Source organism: Haemaphysalis longicornis, unplaced genomic scaffold, assembly GCF_048455015.1.
Source record: "Haemaphysalis longicornis isolate Haplotype H1 unplaced genomic scaffold, Haemaphysalis longicornis Haplotype H1 scaffold_6, whole genome shotgun sequence".
Lineage (NCBI taxonomy): Eukaryota > Metazoa > Arthropoda > Arachnida > Ixodida > Ixodidae > Haemaphysalis > Haemaphysalis longicornis.
In genome coordinates, this window is record NW_027526407.1 from 187,473,226 (window position 1) to 187,488,017 (window position 14,792).

General features: G+C 45.2%; 1 protein-coding gene across 1 annotated transcript in view; it reads left to right on the forward strand.

Annotated features, from left to right (window-relative positions):
- The window catches only part of LOC144142114 (cytochrome P450 2J4-like), a 47,523-nt gene extending 35,674 nt beyond the window's left edge, over positions 1-11,849 (forward strand). The window contains exons 7-8 of the mRNA XM_077673519.1: positions 8,778-8,968; positions 11,437-11,849. Of these exons, the coding sequence (XP_077529645.1) occupies positions 8,778-8,968; positions 11,437-11,615 (370 nt within the window). The 3' untranslated portion in view covers positions 11,616-11,849. The remainder of the gene's footprint in view (positions 1-8,777; positions 8,969-11,436) is intronic.
- The last annotated feature ends 2,943 nt before the right edge of the window (positions 11,850-14,792 follow it).

Sequence of the window (14,792 nt, forward strand, 5' to 3'; positions counted from 1 at the left end):
ATATTACTTTATCTATTGATGTTCTACAAATGTCCGCCTGTCACCCGGGCATGTGAGCTGAACCATAATTACAAATAAGCAACGAAGGCAGAGTTCATAAAGTCCGCCTTCGTTGCTTAGGTGACGAGAACTGAGGTGGATATAAAACAGGAATACAGTAGGTTCGCGATAATTTAAAGGCGAAGGTCCCGAGATTTTGTTTGAATAATCAGAAGTTTGAATTATCACAAGTTCTCATATATACGACTCTGCGCGGCATACCAACTTGTTTTGTAATAAACATTCAAATCTATTTATTGTAATACACTTTAACACACAATACTAAAGTGTTACTGACACTTTGGGAAAAATCACGAATGGATGACTGCCTTGTCGCTGCATGAGAGTTCCAGTGTTTTCGATGCCAGCAAAGGCAGTCCGTTCATTCTGAGAGATTTCTGCACTGGTCAGGAACGTTCCCCGGATGCCGTCTTTGTTAGTTCTGAGAACTTCGGCGCCCACTACCGTTGTTTGCTGGCGGCGTCAGCGGCGGCCGCCGCGATGTCCGGTGTTCGCGTAACCAAGCCAGCGAACGCGGCACCGAAGGCCGAAAGAAAATGGAGCAGTACCTGGCGAAAGGCTGAGGGGAAGAGCGGCACGCGCTACTAAGGCGTCATCTCTCACTGCCTCCCCTCACACATTCACCAGAGGTTCCTCCTCCGTTCGTGGCTCGTCCGAACCACCTGTAATTTGCGCGGGAGGTTGAAACAGAATTTGCAGCAACATGCTCGGCGGCGGCGACGCTCTGCGAAATAACGGCCGAGTGGCACGCGCCGCCGTTCGTTCGCTGATCACGCGGCCACTTCCTGAGACGCAGCAGATATGCGCCGCGGCTGAGAAGACTGCAGTTCGTGTTAGCACAGATTTCGCATTAGAGAGTATAGTAATCGTCAGTGCATTTTTTAAATGCAGAGCATTTCAGTCACTCACGATGTCACCCGCGTTGACGTCCGTAGTCCGCACCGCACCCCTCCCTACTATATATAACAAAAATACTATCCGGCGCCCGGTTTCAATCCCTCGACCCTGCGGGCGGAACGCAATGTACATGGTGCTCTACCCACTGCGCCACAAAGCCGAGACAGAATGGGACGCTACGAACGCGCCTTATATCGTTGACTCATTCAAACTACTGCTGACGAGCGCTCTCTCGTCAGCAGTTGCCACAAGTGCAACAACATTAACGTAACGCGAACTACTTAACGTCGTTGCTCCCCCGGAAATGCTCTGCATTTGATCGTGCCCCTCGCGAGGGGGATGTTTCACTGCGTCTTCTCTCGGTCGCGGGACCCGTGGCGCCATCTGGCGGAGGCACGGCACAACTCGTAGCACTTTCTTTGAAAAAGCGCCTCGAAAGCGCGGCAAATATGAAATAGGGATGACGCACTTTCGAGGCAATCCACCGACGCGGCTGCTTTGTGTACAGACATTCTCTTCCTCCGCTACGGTAAAAAAGTGGCGCTTTAAACATAAACGCTCGCAGTGTTGCAAATAAATCGGAACAACTTGAAGCTATCATATTGGGCCATAACCCAATGTTGTACTTTTTCTTTGTTCCTTCCTCAGTCCACCCGCAGTTGTTCTTAAGCAAGTGAGCAGTGTGAACTAAGCGGCTTAAGAATGCATTGAAAACATTGCGAGCCAAGCTAAATTTCGCGGATGGTTTGAGTGAATCGAAACTTTTAATTGTCCGAGTTGGAATTATTGCTAGTCTAATATATATGACATTGAAAAGTTGTAACGGCTAATAAAAAGCAAAGGAAACAAAATTGGGCATAGCCGTAGGGTTTATTATGGTACATCAGGGAAGCACGTTTCCATAATCAATGATGGACAGAAGGCTAGCTGGGACATCAAAAATAAACAGCTCAGAACCAATCGCTACTTTCATTCCGAATATAAGGGTTCAAACTTTTATTCTCACTAAGCACCTTGAAAGAAAACACGTACGCATGAATAGATATGTGAAGAAATCAAAATACGTTTATTTCTTAGGTACGGTAAATGGACGTCGTGTATTACGAAACTATGCGTCGGAAACGTATTCTAGCCCCCATCAGAAAAACATGTAGTTAGGTGGACCATTTGCTACGTAGAAAAGTTCACAGTTAGTTTGCCTGGCGAAAAAGAACAAATTCACTCAGAATAAAGGAACTAAAGGTAGGTACACACGTTTGTCGACATCTAGAAAAATTTGCGTAAAAAATTTGGAGAAGAAGAGGCATTACATCAGCAGTTCAAATTTTATAGAGACTGGTGGCACCATCCAGACAACTAAGAATGATTAATAAAGTTTTTTATTTAAAATTTTATTACTTCTAAAATGATATTTCTGTCTACTGGCCTTTTCATACAACATCAAAGAGGTTGCTGTTTTCAACCATTTTTCTAGAATGACAAAAATCAGCGGGGTTACGGGACACTCCAAAACATTTTGCCGTGTAACCGTCATTCTTATTGAAGATAAGCTTTTGGCATTAGACCCAAACCCAATATATAAGGCAACATTTTTTGCTGTTCGTACCAGAGTGATTGGATAGCTTCATAGATGTAAATTGCTTCTCCTTGTAGTGCTCTTTTTTTTTCTCGAGCAGGGTAGAGTGAGACAACATGATGTAGCTTACACGAAACCGTATTTCAATACAGTAAATTGCTTCAGGTAATCTGATTAAGGTTTCAATACCCCTTACCTAGAAGAAAGGGTAGCAAATTCTTGCCCCCGTTATCTCTTCCTAGTACATCTATCGTGTACACCAAAAATAAAGTTTGTGTGTGCGTAAAATATTTGGTATATATTCCTTCTCTTTCAGCAATAACATTGGTATTCTATCAGGAGGGAGCAGTATACACTAGTTCTAGACAATACAGCTACATGAACACATATCTCGTTCAAAAGCTGTTTATAATCGCACTGAATGCTATCATAAAGTGAACAGTTAGATTTTCTTCTTTCAAGGGCACATAATAACTTCTTCCTTCAGCGACCTTTGCTGCACTGGGAAGATGAAACCAGCACGGTAGTATAGGCAGTAAAGACCATCCCTCTGATTTGAGTGGGAAGCCAGTCTGCAGAGTGGCCAACAGATGCACGAGTGTTTGGGTGTAATACAAGCTCCGTAACAGCAGCGAAGATCAATGACTTAGCAAGAAGTGTGCCTAGGGCAAATTAAGCGTAGTGAGAAGAGCACGCCGGTTGTGGTAAGGCAGACATAACAAAAATTGCTAAAGCCACTTTATTTAAATTCTATTGTATTTATAAATACTGCTGCCTGATCTCTGGGATATTGCAGGAGAGGGTACAGAAAAATAAAACAAGAACACGAAAGCAAACAAGAGTGCATAAAATTTTATGACGCACAAAAAAACTTTTCCCCAACTCTACAGTGTTTAGTCTACGCAAAGCAACATCAAGTTTGTTCCCCAGTTGAAATAAAATGAAATAAAACTTTGAAATGAAACTTCATCTCTCTCTTTTTGCGGTACAGTAGAGAGAGAACGCATCGGAAAAAGCTGCAAACAACGCAGCTTGAGGACCTTGTACTCCCAACCCGACAGCTTGGTTCAATACAGTTCACTTCATACATTGGCCAAACCACACTAAAATCTACGTGATATGCCGGTCGCTCAGAAGGATAAAATAAAGTCACGAAACACACTTGCATGAGAACGAACAAAATTAACACAGGCATAAAAAGCATAGCGGATAGCTTAAAAGGCACACCGTAAAACAAAAAAAAAAAGTCCTAAAACGCAGCATAAGGTGTTTTCTGTCCGTACAGATTTATGCTTGACAAACAGTTTAATGCGGTCTGATCATGATCATTCAGAGGGACTCGAACAGGTAAAGAGCAGTATACAATTTTTTCTTTGAAGTTTTTTTGAGTCAGATATTATTACTCTCAAGACAATTTATATACAATGGTAAAATATAGCACAATGACTGCAGGCGATAGTTAGTTCGGAAAAAAGGCAGGAACAACGCCAGGCGCTGGCGTACTGTGTAAGAAGTGGCATTGCATCTCACGTGAGGCATGGAAATAAATGGTTGATTGTTTCTTAATATTGCATTCTTATACATGACTAGCAATCTGAATGCGTACAAGGTATTAACTTTATGTACATTATAATAAGTGAAAGAGTGTTCGGTGCGCGCATACCGTGGTTCGTTTACAATTAGTCTAACTGCTCGTTTTTCGCTACCAGTAACTTTAGAATATTTTTCTTTGTGATTGTTCCCCATACGGTATAATAATATCTTATGGCTGGAAGCAAGAAAGCATTGTATATAACTAGCTTCACTAGGTACTCCGTTGGAAGGGAGTACCTGTGTTTACATATTACTCTGTTTATTTTATTATTTTTTGCGTATTTAGTCTATTTCTAGATCCCAGCTGATTGTTTCTGCAAAAAGGACGCCTATGTTTGGAACTTTATGTTTGAAACAATATTAATAACTATATTTTCATACACCTGTTTAATAGTATCAAGTACAATTTTTTTTGCTAGATATATTAAAGCTTTTTTGTGGTTGGTATTTACTTCGAAGTAATTTTTTCCGTTGTCTAAGGTATTCCAGGAATTCTTTGCCATATACTGCCAATGTTGTTTCTGTACTTTCCGAAAGTAGCATGGTGATATCATCCGCATATGCTATCAGGTTACCTGGCAATGAACTATGTAAGATATCATTATTATATAAAACGAACAGCACAGGACCTAAACTACTGCCTTGTGGAACACCAGACACGATTGGTTGCATGTCTGAGAAGATGTTATTGTGAGCTACTACTTGACGACGGTGTTCCAAGTATGAAGAGTAGCGACGGAGCCTCAGATGCCGCAATGAAAAAGACTGTCCAACAAAATTTTGTTATTAATTACATCAAATGCCTATGAAAAATCTATACATTTCCAGAGATCAAGGTGCTTTCCCTCGAATGCCTTAAATATTGTTTCTTTTTGTTTCAGCAGGGCAGTCTCTGTTGATCTGCATTTCTGAAACCAAACTGACACTCTAAAAGCCCGGAGTGCTTAGATAAGAAATTGTTCATTCTGATGTAAATTATCTTTCTAAGCCCTTTATTAATACTGGAAGGATCGAAAGTGGTCTCTAATTGGAAAACTCAGAAATACTTCCACCTTTATATACGGCAACACATTTCGCAATCTGCAATTTGTCTTGGAAAAATCCTAGTACCCAGTGAAATGTTATAAATGAAAGCCAACGCAGAGGCTACTAGGTAGGTTATATATTGGAATGGCTGAATTTGAAAACCATCTATACCGTGAGCATTGCTGAGTCTGACATTTTTGTATATTTGTTTAACTTCTATTTCGGTGGTTGGAGAAATGAACAAAGATTCCTTCACGCTTGGAGCCTGATAAACATAACCGCATGTATAATTAGATAAGCAGCATAAGTATTGCGTTACGTTTATAAAGAAGCTGTTAAATTTGTCTGAAAGTGCTTTACTGCTTAAAACAGTGCCATCATGTTCAATTGTTTTTGGTGACACTCTTGATCGGAGGTTGAGTACGGAGTTTAACTGAGCCCATGAGTCGCGGTAGTCCTTGTTGGAGGTAGAAGAAAAAACGCTATTAAAGTGATCGGATTTTGCCTTCTTTAGTTCTTTATTTAATTGATTAGAATATTTCTTGAAGGCACCGAATTCATTAATGTGTCTCTACTTCATTAACTGCGAAAATAATTTCAGTTTTATTGTGATTTTTTGTAGCAAATCCGCAGTTACCCATTGTTTTTTAGCTTTTATTTTTCGTAAGAAGATTCTAAGTTGGTCAATGAGGGCTCCATACGCGCTACCCTCGTCTGTGTGTGACAGTGCTCCCTCCAAGTTTGTTGCTCGAATCTTATTCCTAAAGCTTTCAAGTGTGTTCTCGTCCATAGGTTGACAGCGTGCGCGAGGTAAATCGCATTCCGCATTTAAATGAGCTTGATGATCACTTATATCGCACACAAGCGTGCCGGCATGTACATTTTGCTTTTCCGTGTTCGTTATGATAAGGTCAAGCACTGTTGACGTCGTCGCGTGTCGGCACTGGTGACGCGTGTCAGCACTTCAATGACATTATGAAACCCATATGCATCTAATAAACTGGTTAGCTCTAGCTGTGCGGGGGAAGAAAAACTAATATCGATATTCATGTCACCACAAAGATATAAAATTTGTTGATTCAAAGACACGTGATCAAGAAGAGCGTCTAGCATGAAAAAAAAAAGAATTTAGCTTGCCGTCTGGTGGATGGTACAGCACAGTAAATACATTTCTGCCACGTTCAACTGCCAGTATTTCAAATTCCGGCGTAATAGTCGAGAATTTGCTATTTTTTGCTGGAAACACTGTGTTGATTGATTGTAGGGTTTAACGCGCCGACGCACCGCAGGCGATGAGGCGCGCCGTAGTGGAGGGCTCCGGATTAATTTTGACCACCTGGGGTTCTTTAACGTGCGCCGAAATCTCGTACACACGGGAGTTTTTGCTTTTCGCCTCCATCAGAAAAGCGGCCGCCGCGGACTGTGTTCAAAATCTGTAAGAATATGCCTCCCTCCCGACGGCCAGATCTGTTAAGTGTAAAATGCGTGTAGCCATTTAAAACAAAATAACTAGAGTCATCGTGATACAATGTCCCCGTGAACGTAATGACATGGAAGGAAAACCTGAATTAGTCGAAAATTAATTTCAGCTCGTCTGTCTTTTCATTACTTGAGCGACAATTTAAATGAAAAAGCCTGAATGTGATTCTGCTCGCAGAATCACAAAGACTTGCTGGGGTACATAGCGCGTCACAGCCACACATTTTTTTGCCACCTGTTCAGTTGTTGCCTTATTGCTGTCTAGGTCATTTTCACTAGTTCCACCACACGCAGAAAAAAAAGAGGATTTCAAGCAAGCCAGACGAGACCTGAAGGGTGCAATGTTCAAAGCATCTACACTACGCGTTGCGCGCGCTGGTACACCGTCCAAAAATAAGGGCGCGTGAATGCGGGTTTTATTGTGTAAAATCTTGTGCAACAAGATAACACTCTCATGCGTACAGCGGTGTTCTGGAGTATGAAGTGGCAAGTGAACATGTGACGACAGTGAAAAGTCTCGATCCTAATGATTAATAATGAACCGTACAGCATTTCTCTGTACAGATTCCAACATGTTTTTATCTTGCTCAAGATGAGGCGACTAAACCACCGAGGCATACTCGAGCCTCGGTCTCACTAAAGTCTTGTCGGCAGTTAACTTGCATTTTTAGTCGAGTTTTTCAATCTATGCTCAGGTAACCGAGTTTTCTTAGAGCTTGACATCTTCTCTGATCTACATGTTTGGGCGGTTAAATGTCAGGTGAAAAGGTGACACCGAGATATTTGAATTCGTTCACGTGAGCTGGGGTGCTTCCGTTGTAGTTAGAACTGAAACTAAGAGGCTATTTTTCATTTTACAAAGTCATAGCTACAGTTTTCTTGTAATTTATTGGCATTTGTCACGTGACACTCAAATCGCAGAACAATGAGAATATGTTGCTGAGCGTTGACTGTTCTGGGGAAGTTGTAATAGAGTTACACAGCCCACAATCATCGGCATACAGACGTATGTTTACAGGGGTTTTAGCGATGACATTAACATCAACAATAAATATAATAAATAAGACAGGTGTTAGCACAGAGCCTTGCGGTACGCCGGAAGTAATTTACGATACACCGGATGTAAACGGGCGTACGGTCGGTACGCCGGGCGTAACAAGGAAACATGACTGAGCAGGTGACTCAGGGTTGATAGGCTTCCAGAATTTTGTCCATGCCAATGTATTGCTGAAATAGAAATGTCTCGCTTCCTTCATTTTGGCCTTCAAAGTACACTTCAAAAAACTAAGCACTGATGTGCACATAGCTGACAAAGGAGGACGACCTTTGCGAAGTCGCTTTATACGGCGAATTGGTTGAATGATTTCCCTTGTCTACCAGGAATGTCATGGATTGCGTTTAATGCATTTCGTAGGCTCCAACTTTGATATGCACTCCTGGGGCACAATTCTCTAAAACGACGGGCCGTTGTTTTGAAACGACGCGGTAGCTCCATGCAAATGCATGTGTTCTGAGGGTTGGACCGTCGCTTTGATTGTGGAAGAGGGACGAGATGAATCCAGAAAAGCACTGTGTCAAGAGCGCAAAGTGACGGGAACTGCCACCCCGTCGTTTTGCTTGTCTCTTTGCGCCCTTGCCACAGTGCTCTTTATGGATCATCTCGTCCCTCTCCCACAATCAAAGCGACGGCCCCAACCTCAGAACACATGCATTTGCATGGAGTTACCGCAACGACGGTTCTTTTTTAGAGAATTGGGCCCCTGGACAATACTATGAAATGACCACGAATTACATTTACATCACTGTGTTCACTGCTTGGGAAAAAAATCATGGAAACAAGACGCGAGAGTATCGACACTACAGATGTCATCAGCCCAACTAAAATCAACCACATGCTTCGAATCTGGTCGATTAGGCGGGCAGGCTATAATTAGCCACGTGATTACAGCATTGTGATCAGGCAAGCCTGTGACAACCTAACTTTGATATTCCTTTTTTGCAAAATTCATCTCTCATGAAGACAAGGTAAAGTATTGAATTTTAAAAACCTATAACACCATTAATTTCATCACTTTTCACTTTTTTAGTATTTTTAAGCGATTGAAGTGAATCTTTTATTTTTCTTCACAAATCCGCAATTTCGCAGAGCCAAGGACGACGTCGTCATCGGTGATCTGTTCGTACCTAAAGGCACCATGGTTCTCCTGAACAAGTGGGCTGCCCACAAAGACCCGCGGTACTGGAAAGAACCGCATAAGTTTGACCCCAGCCGATTCCTGAACGATGACGGATCCTTCAATGAGGAAAAGCCAGAAAGTCTGGTTCCCTTTTCATTTGGTAAGTTTCAAAAGGAACAGCATAATCAACGGTCTTGACGGCGTTGTGAGCGCATAGCGCAGGACTCCCGTTACTTTAATTTGCACTCTCAATTTAGCTGCAATGCAAGACATTTTGCGTTATACCAGCCCGTTTCTCTCCCTCACTGCGAGAAATCACTCAGGTTTTCCTCAATTTAACTTTCTCGTGGTCTTTTTGCAGTTTTAAAATTGATCTGCACGCTTGCCAGCCAGTGCTTGTTACATAACAACCCTAAGGTCCTTAATAGTCGGAAACATCAACTCCCTCTCTCTGGGTATGCCTCAGATGCACCGAGAAGTCATTATATTTGAACGGAATAAAAACCAGCGGTAGACACAGGGCACATAAGAAAACGACGGTACAAACAGCTTGTCCGGTCATTTTCTTGTGTCCTGTGTCTACCGCTGGTTTTTATTCCATTCAAACATGTACCAACTAGTCTAGTCCAACGCCTTGGCAAGTCATTATATATTGACGTGTCGCGTAGCTCTTGCACCCGGTCGTTAAAGTGTGGGGGCGTCGCAGAGCCTGGTTGGGCGTCAGTCTTTGGTTGTTGTAGAATTTGCACTCGTTGACCAAAACGCAAATTCATCTCGAAACTCTGTTCTTGTTACATTGCCCCATGTTTGCTCGGAGATTTTACATGGGTGATTTTAGCCTGGTTTGGGTGGCTCCGTGGTCCATAGGGATGGGGGACATGGAATGCGCTGGGCAGTAGCTGGTCTAAAAAATCATGGGTGATGATGTGGGGAAACTGTGAACAGAGCTTCCATGCTGCAATTATAGGGAGACCTCAGAGACCACGGGGAAACGTTTCACATCCGACTGTGTGAGTAGACAACTCTCGATATTGCTTCAACATACAAATATTAGAAATTCATTCATCGTTTTTACAGCAAAGCTGTCTATGGCTAGGATCCAGCAGATTGTATCCGGTATCAGAGCGATGTAGACAAGAATCGCTAGCGAGCGTTGCGGCACGTTGCGGAGCCAACTCAAATCCCCAGGATCGTAAAACTGCGCGCCCCACCCCCGGCTCATAAAAAACAATCATATAAAATGAAAAATTCCTAGGGCAGTCATATTTTAATACAACACGGCTGATATTTCCTTTAAAAAATTGGCTGGCGATTACGATACTCCCTAATGAGATATATGGGCCCAGCTGTTCCGGCAGCTCGTTTAGCAGCAGCGGCAGACGACGCAGTACCACCAGTTGCGTCGCTCATTTGAGAATTGGCTGAGAGTGCACGTGCGCGTTCACAACAACCGCTGCAGATGCGCACGACCGGTTGCGTCATTCACAGTTCAGCACTCACTCCTGATGGCTGCAGTGCGTTGGGGAAGCACTCATTCATGGGTTCTCTCGACGGTGAGCCTCTGCGGCGGCGGCGCGAACTGTGTCTCAGGAGGGGACCGCAAACGGCGTCTTAGGCCGGGTTCAGACTGTTGTGGCAACTGTCGAAACATCTTTAAATAATGACGTCATTTGACGTCTCAGGCAACCGAACTGCGTGAAACGCCGTTTTTTTTACGTCCATAGCGCATGATACGGCTGTTACGTCGGTAGTCTGACCATAGCATTAAGCGAACGCACATCATCGTCACGCGAACGCCCCCCTCATGCTTTCGCCAAGCGTCGAGCGCCTCGTGCGGGCACAGCATACTGGCCCTACCCTACCACCACCGCACGCTTTCGGAGAGCGCTGATTCGCGCCGCCACGGCAAACCGCCCTCCCCTCCCAATTTCGCGACAATCTCCTCCTTTGCTTTCTTTCACTCTTCGGTCTTCCCATCGTTCACTCGGTCACGACGGCGCCGACGCGGCTGAGCCCAGAGACGGCCGCCAAAGGGCTGCGCACTAAAATGTCTTCCCAGCAATTTATTTTTGGTTAGGCGGTGAAGCAGACTTTAAGGGGGTCGCTGTAAGCTTGATCTTTGTAAGATGGCTTTTCCACATCGAGTGTTGCACAGTGAATCACGTCAATCTTCGGAGGGAATACCACTACAGAAAGTAGCTCTGACGCTTGTTTTATTGAAACTATACCGAAACAAATTATATGACAATTAGCCGCTAAGACGGCTCTAACACAACGCCGGGTTTCATATAGTTTTCAAAATTACACGGTTCACAGTGAAGTTTTAAATATTGTGGAAATCGCGTCCGCTGTCAATACATACGGGATTCTACGGGAGGGAAACGGAAAGCCCCATGTTTTTCCACCGGAACAAAACTCTAGTTCGTCAAAAGTTCATTCAATTAATTAACCAGGAACTATACTCAATCACAAATTAACAACAAACGTGTTTTGCTTCGTGCATCCCTCGGACTACGACCCAGTCAAAGCTCACGTTGAGGCTCGGCACCGCAGATTTGCTGGTCATCCGCCTTCAGAGTGGAAGGGCACTGAATTTTTGTATTGAACGTTTTACGCTTTTATTTGCAGGAAAAAGATCGTGTCCAGGAGAGAAGTTCGCCTTGATGGAAATGTTCCTGATGATGACGTTCGTTCTGCAGAAGTACATTGTGATGCTAGATAAGCCACTGCAGGACGAAGCAACGCCGGAAGTCAAGCTGGTCCATGCAGGCCGTGTGAGGTTGAGATTCTTGCCACGTCAGTCCTAAGGAATTTAAGCCTCTCTTTGTGTGTACCCAAAAAAGTATAAGCTTCTGCATAACCGCCATTCTTTGAAGGATGGCACCACAAACAGCGAGAAGGTTGGGGATCTGCAAATGCCCAGTGAATAACATAAACCGGAATGGCGACCAGTTTATTTGGCGCTGCCGTAATGCGCCAGCAATAGTTTACCCTGTTTTGAACCTTTTGGTGTCTCGCGTTTTTTGTGTAACGATTATACAGACACTCATTAAAGATATGAAACCAACCGAATTTCTGAAGCTGCATTGACAAACAAGCACGTTCACCGTATTTTCTTGGCATTCACCTGTGGACGTTCCTGTACAGTGTCACTCCTACCATTCGTACAAGTTCATGGTCCAGCGTATACTTTTACCTGCAAAGCACGGAACACACAGTCACTACTAGGACCAGCGGGAAGCGCGAATACCTTTCCTGACCCCGTAGCCTATAGCTAGCTATATTCAAACCTTTGCAAAGAGCAATGTAGATGGTGCTCGGAACGAGCTAAACTGCAGAACATAGTATGGGCCTGTCCCCATCAACGACAACACACATCCAAGAAATGGTGATTAGGATTCTAGAGCGATGGGAGGCCGTGTTGCTCAGCTCCGACCAAGCGACTAAACGCAGCCTTGTCCACATGGCCGAAGAAGCCGCCAGGGCTCACATGTCCCTGGCCGCCATATGACGGGAACGGGCCGTCGAACACTTCCTTTCGTCCCCTTCCCTCCCCCGGTTTGGGCGAAATAAAGTTTTCTCATCATAATCAAGAGTGACCAGTGAGCGAGGAGCATCTACTGGCTGCCAAGCTGGCGCAGTGCCAGCTAGCTATGTGCAGGGCCTCGTTCCCGCACACAGCGCCGCTCCCCCAGCTGTCCCTCCCCAAGGTATGTGGTCGCGTCCACCATGTTTTCATGAGTTGGTAACGGCGTCACACCACGAGATCTCTGGTGTTGGGTCAGTAAGAAGGCGGGTGAAACATCAGGGGCGTCCTCGTTTCGACGGAGTCCCACACGTTGTTTCTGTTCCGTTTCTTGAGACTGCGACAAGAATAAATGGTTGGCTGGACTTTTTTCCACTCTTGGTGGTCCAGTATCTGCGGTAATTTCCGGATCACCATTCCAAACGGAGGCCCGGGAACCCTGGTGACTGCGCGAGCATCCCCCAATAAGGCCCGTCAGGGGGCCGCCGCTGGCAATGCTAATTGTGCTGCTGCGCGCCCCGGGGGGGTTCGACACCACTGGTACATTTTCTGACGACTGGGAATGTCCGGTGACAATGCTTCGAGTCGACGGAGGGCGTTGTGAGATCTTCGCCTCGCATGGCAGTCCCGCAAGAGGATCCGGGGCCACTTCATCACTCCTGGCTCCCTGTATCCCGCAAGCTCCGTCGGACCTGCGGCTATTCGCGGGGTAGAAAAAGGGCAGAATCGACGAAGGGGAATGGGCTGCTACAGCTGCTACTCTGCTCTGTAATCACTGTAATCACTTTCCCACTCCTGCTTGGTCCTAATCCTGGCCTGCAGTATTGTCTAAATTAATAAATTAATTAAATAATTACTTAATATACATAATGGCTCATCGAAAATGCGGTGATCGTGGGGACCTCTCCCAAGCAGGGTGTCGGCTCATATTTCGCATTAGCACTGGAGTTATTTTTTGCATGCGCGGTAGCGCTTGACGACAGCGCTGGAGTTTTTTTTTTTTTTTTTTTGCTAAAAGCACCGCGTGAGCAGGGGACTCGGCGATCGCCGTGAGGCACGCGCTCATGAGCGCTCGGCCCTTCCTTTGTATTTTTTTCCTGCAATGGTGAAATTACAGCTTGTACAACAGCTCCGCTTTTAAAACATAAACAAGTCGAGAGCCGGACCCCAACCACCGTTTTTCGTAAGAGGAAGCTAAAACGAAACCTCTACATAACAACGACAGACGCTCTGGCTTGTGTCAGCCCTGTGTTAAATATTCGAATGCCGTCGGACGGCATTCAAGCCATGCTTGTAGCGCTGAGCTGGAGTGCCGTCGGACGGCACTCTAGACACTGCAAATAAAAAAAGCGCTCAGGACGGGACACAAAGAACGTTGCTACAAATCGAAGTGTTTATTCACCTCAGGGCAATACAAACGAAAAGGCTGCCGTTAGATAACAGCGCAAAGGGAGTAGAGAAAAAAAAGTTTAAAAATATTAAAATATATGCAACAAACAAGTATTTTCATCATCATGGAAACAATTCGAACATTTCGCTGTCTTATGTTAAAACTTAGTCCTCAATACGCTATCTCCTTTGGTGCAAACCAACAAAAGGGGTACTCACACAATCAGTGTCCCCTCTTCTGTTTCGTGTAGCTTGCAGCAGCTCTCTTGTGCGCTGAGTAGTGCTTGATCAATCGACACGGCTCTAATTCCTTAACAACGGGTTAATGCGAGCTAGTTGGTAATCCATTATAAGATTTTGAAGCGCCAAATATTTATACAGGGAAAAGAGAGAGAGAGAGAGAACTTTATTGACTAGCCTGCAGAACGAGGGTATCGCCTCCAAAAGAAGCACCCTATCGTGACGCGGCCTGGACGTCCTCGTGGTGTGCGCCGCAGGCGTCGACTGGCTCGGCTGACGGGCAGTGAGGAAGTGGATCCCTCGGCCTCGCCGCCTCCCCGAGTCTCTGCCGTGCGAGAGCTGCCTCGAGGTGCTGGACGGCCTGGAGTTGGGTCGTGTATTCGGACGAAATCATGGCACTCGTGAAACTGTCCGGCAGCCGCGTCGGGGCGGCCGCCTCGTCTGGGTTGCGTTCACAATCCCACAATAGGTGGGCCAGAGTCGCGTTTGATCTCGCGCACACACAGCACTGCACGCTGTCGGACACACGTATTGCGCCAACACGGGTGTGATCACAGAGTTTGTCTGTAGCTGTCTGTAGAGCACGGCCTCGGCCCTTGTGAGCCGAGGATGAGGTGGTGGCATAGTTCGTCGGCTGAACCGGTACCATTGGAGGACCTCGGTATAGGTCGTGAGGGGTTCGTGGTTGATGGCCGGCTGCCTAGCCGAACGAGAGGCGAGAGGGGTCGCCGCGCGGTTGGTGAGGGGAAAGAACACTGCGCAGATGCTGTGTTTTAGATTTTTGTTAGCACTGCTGCATTGATGTGTGTGGTTTTGAAAATAAAATATC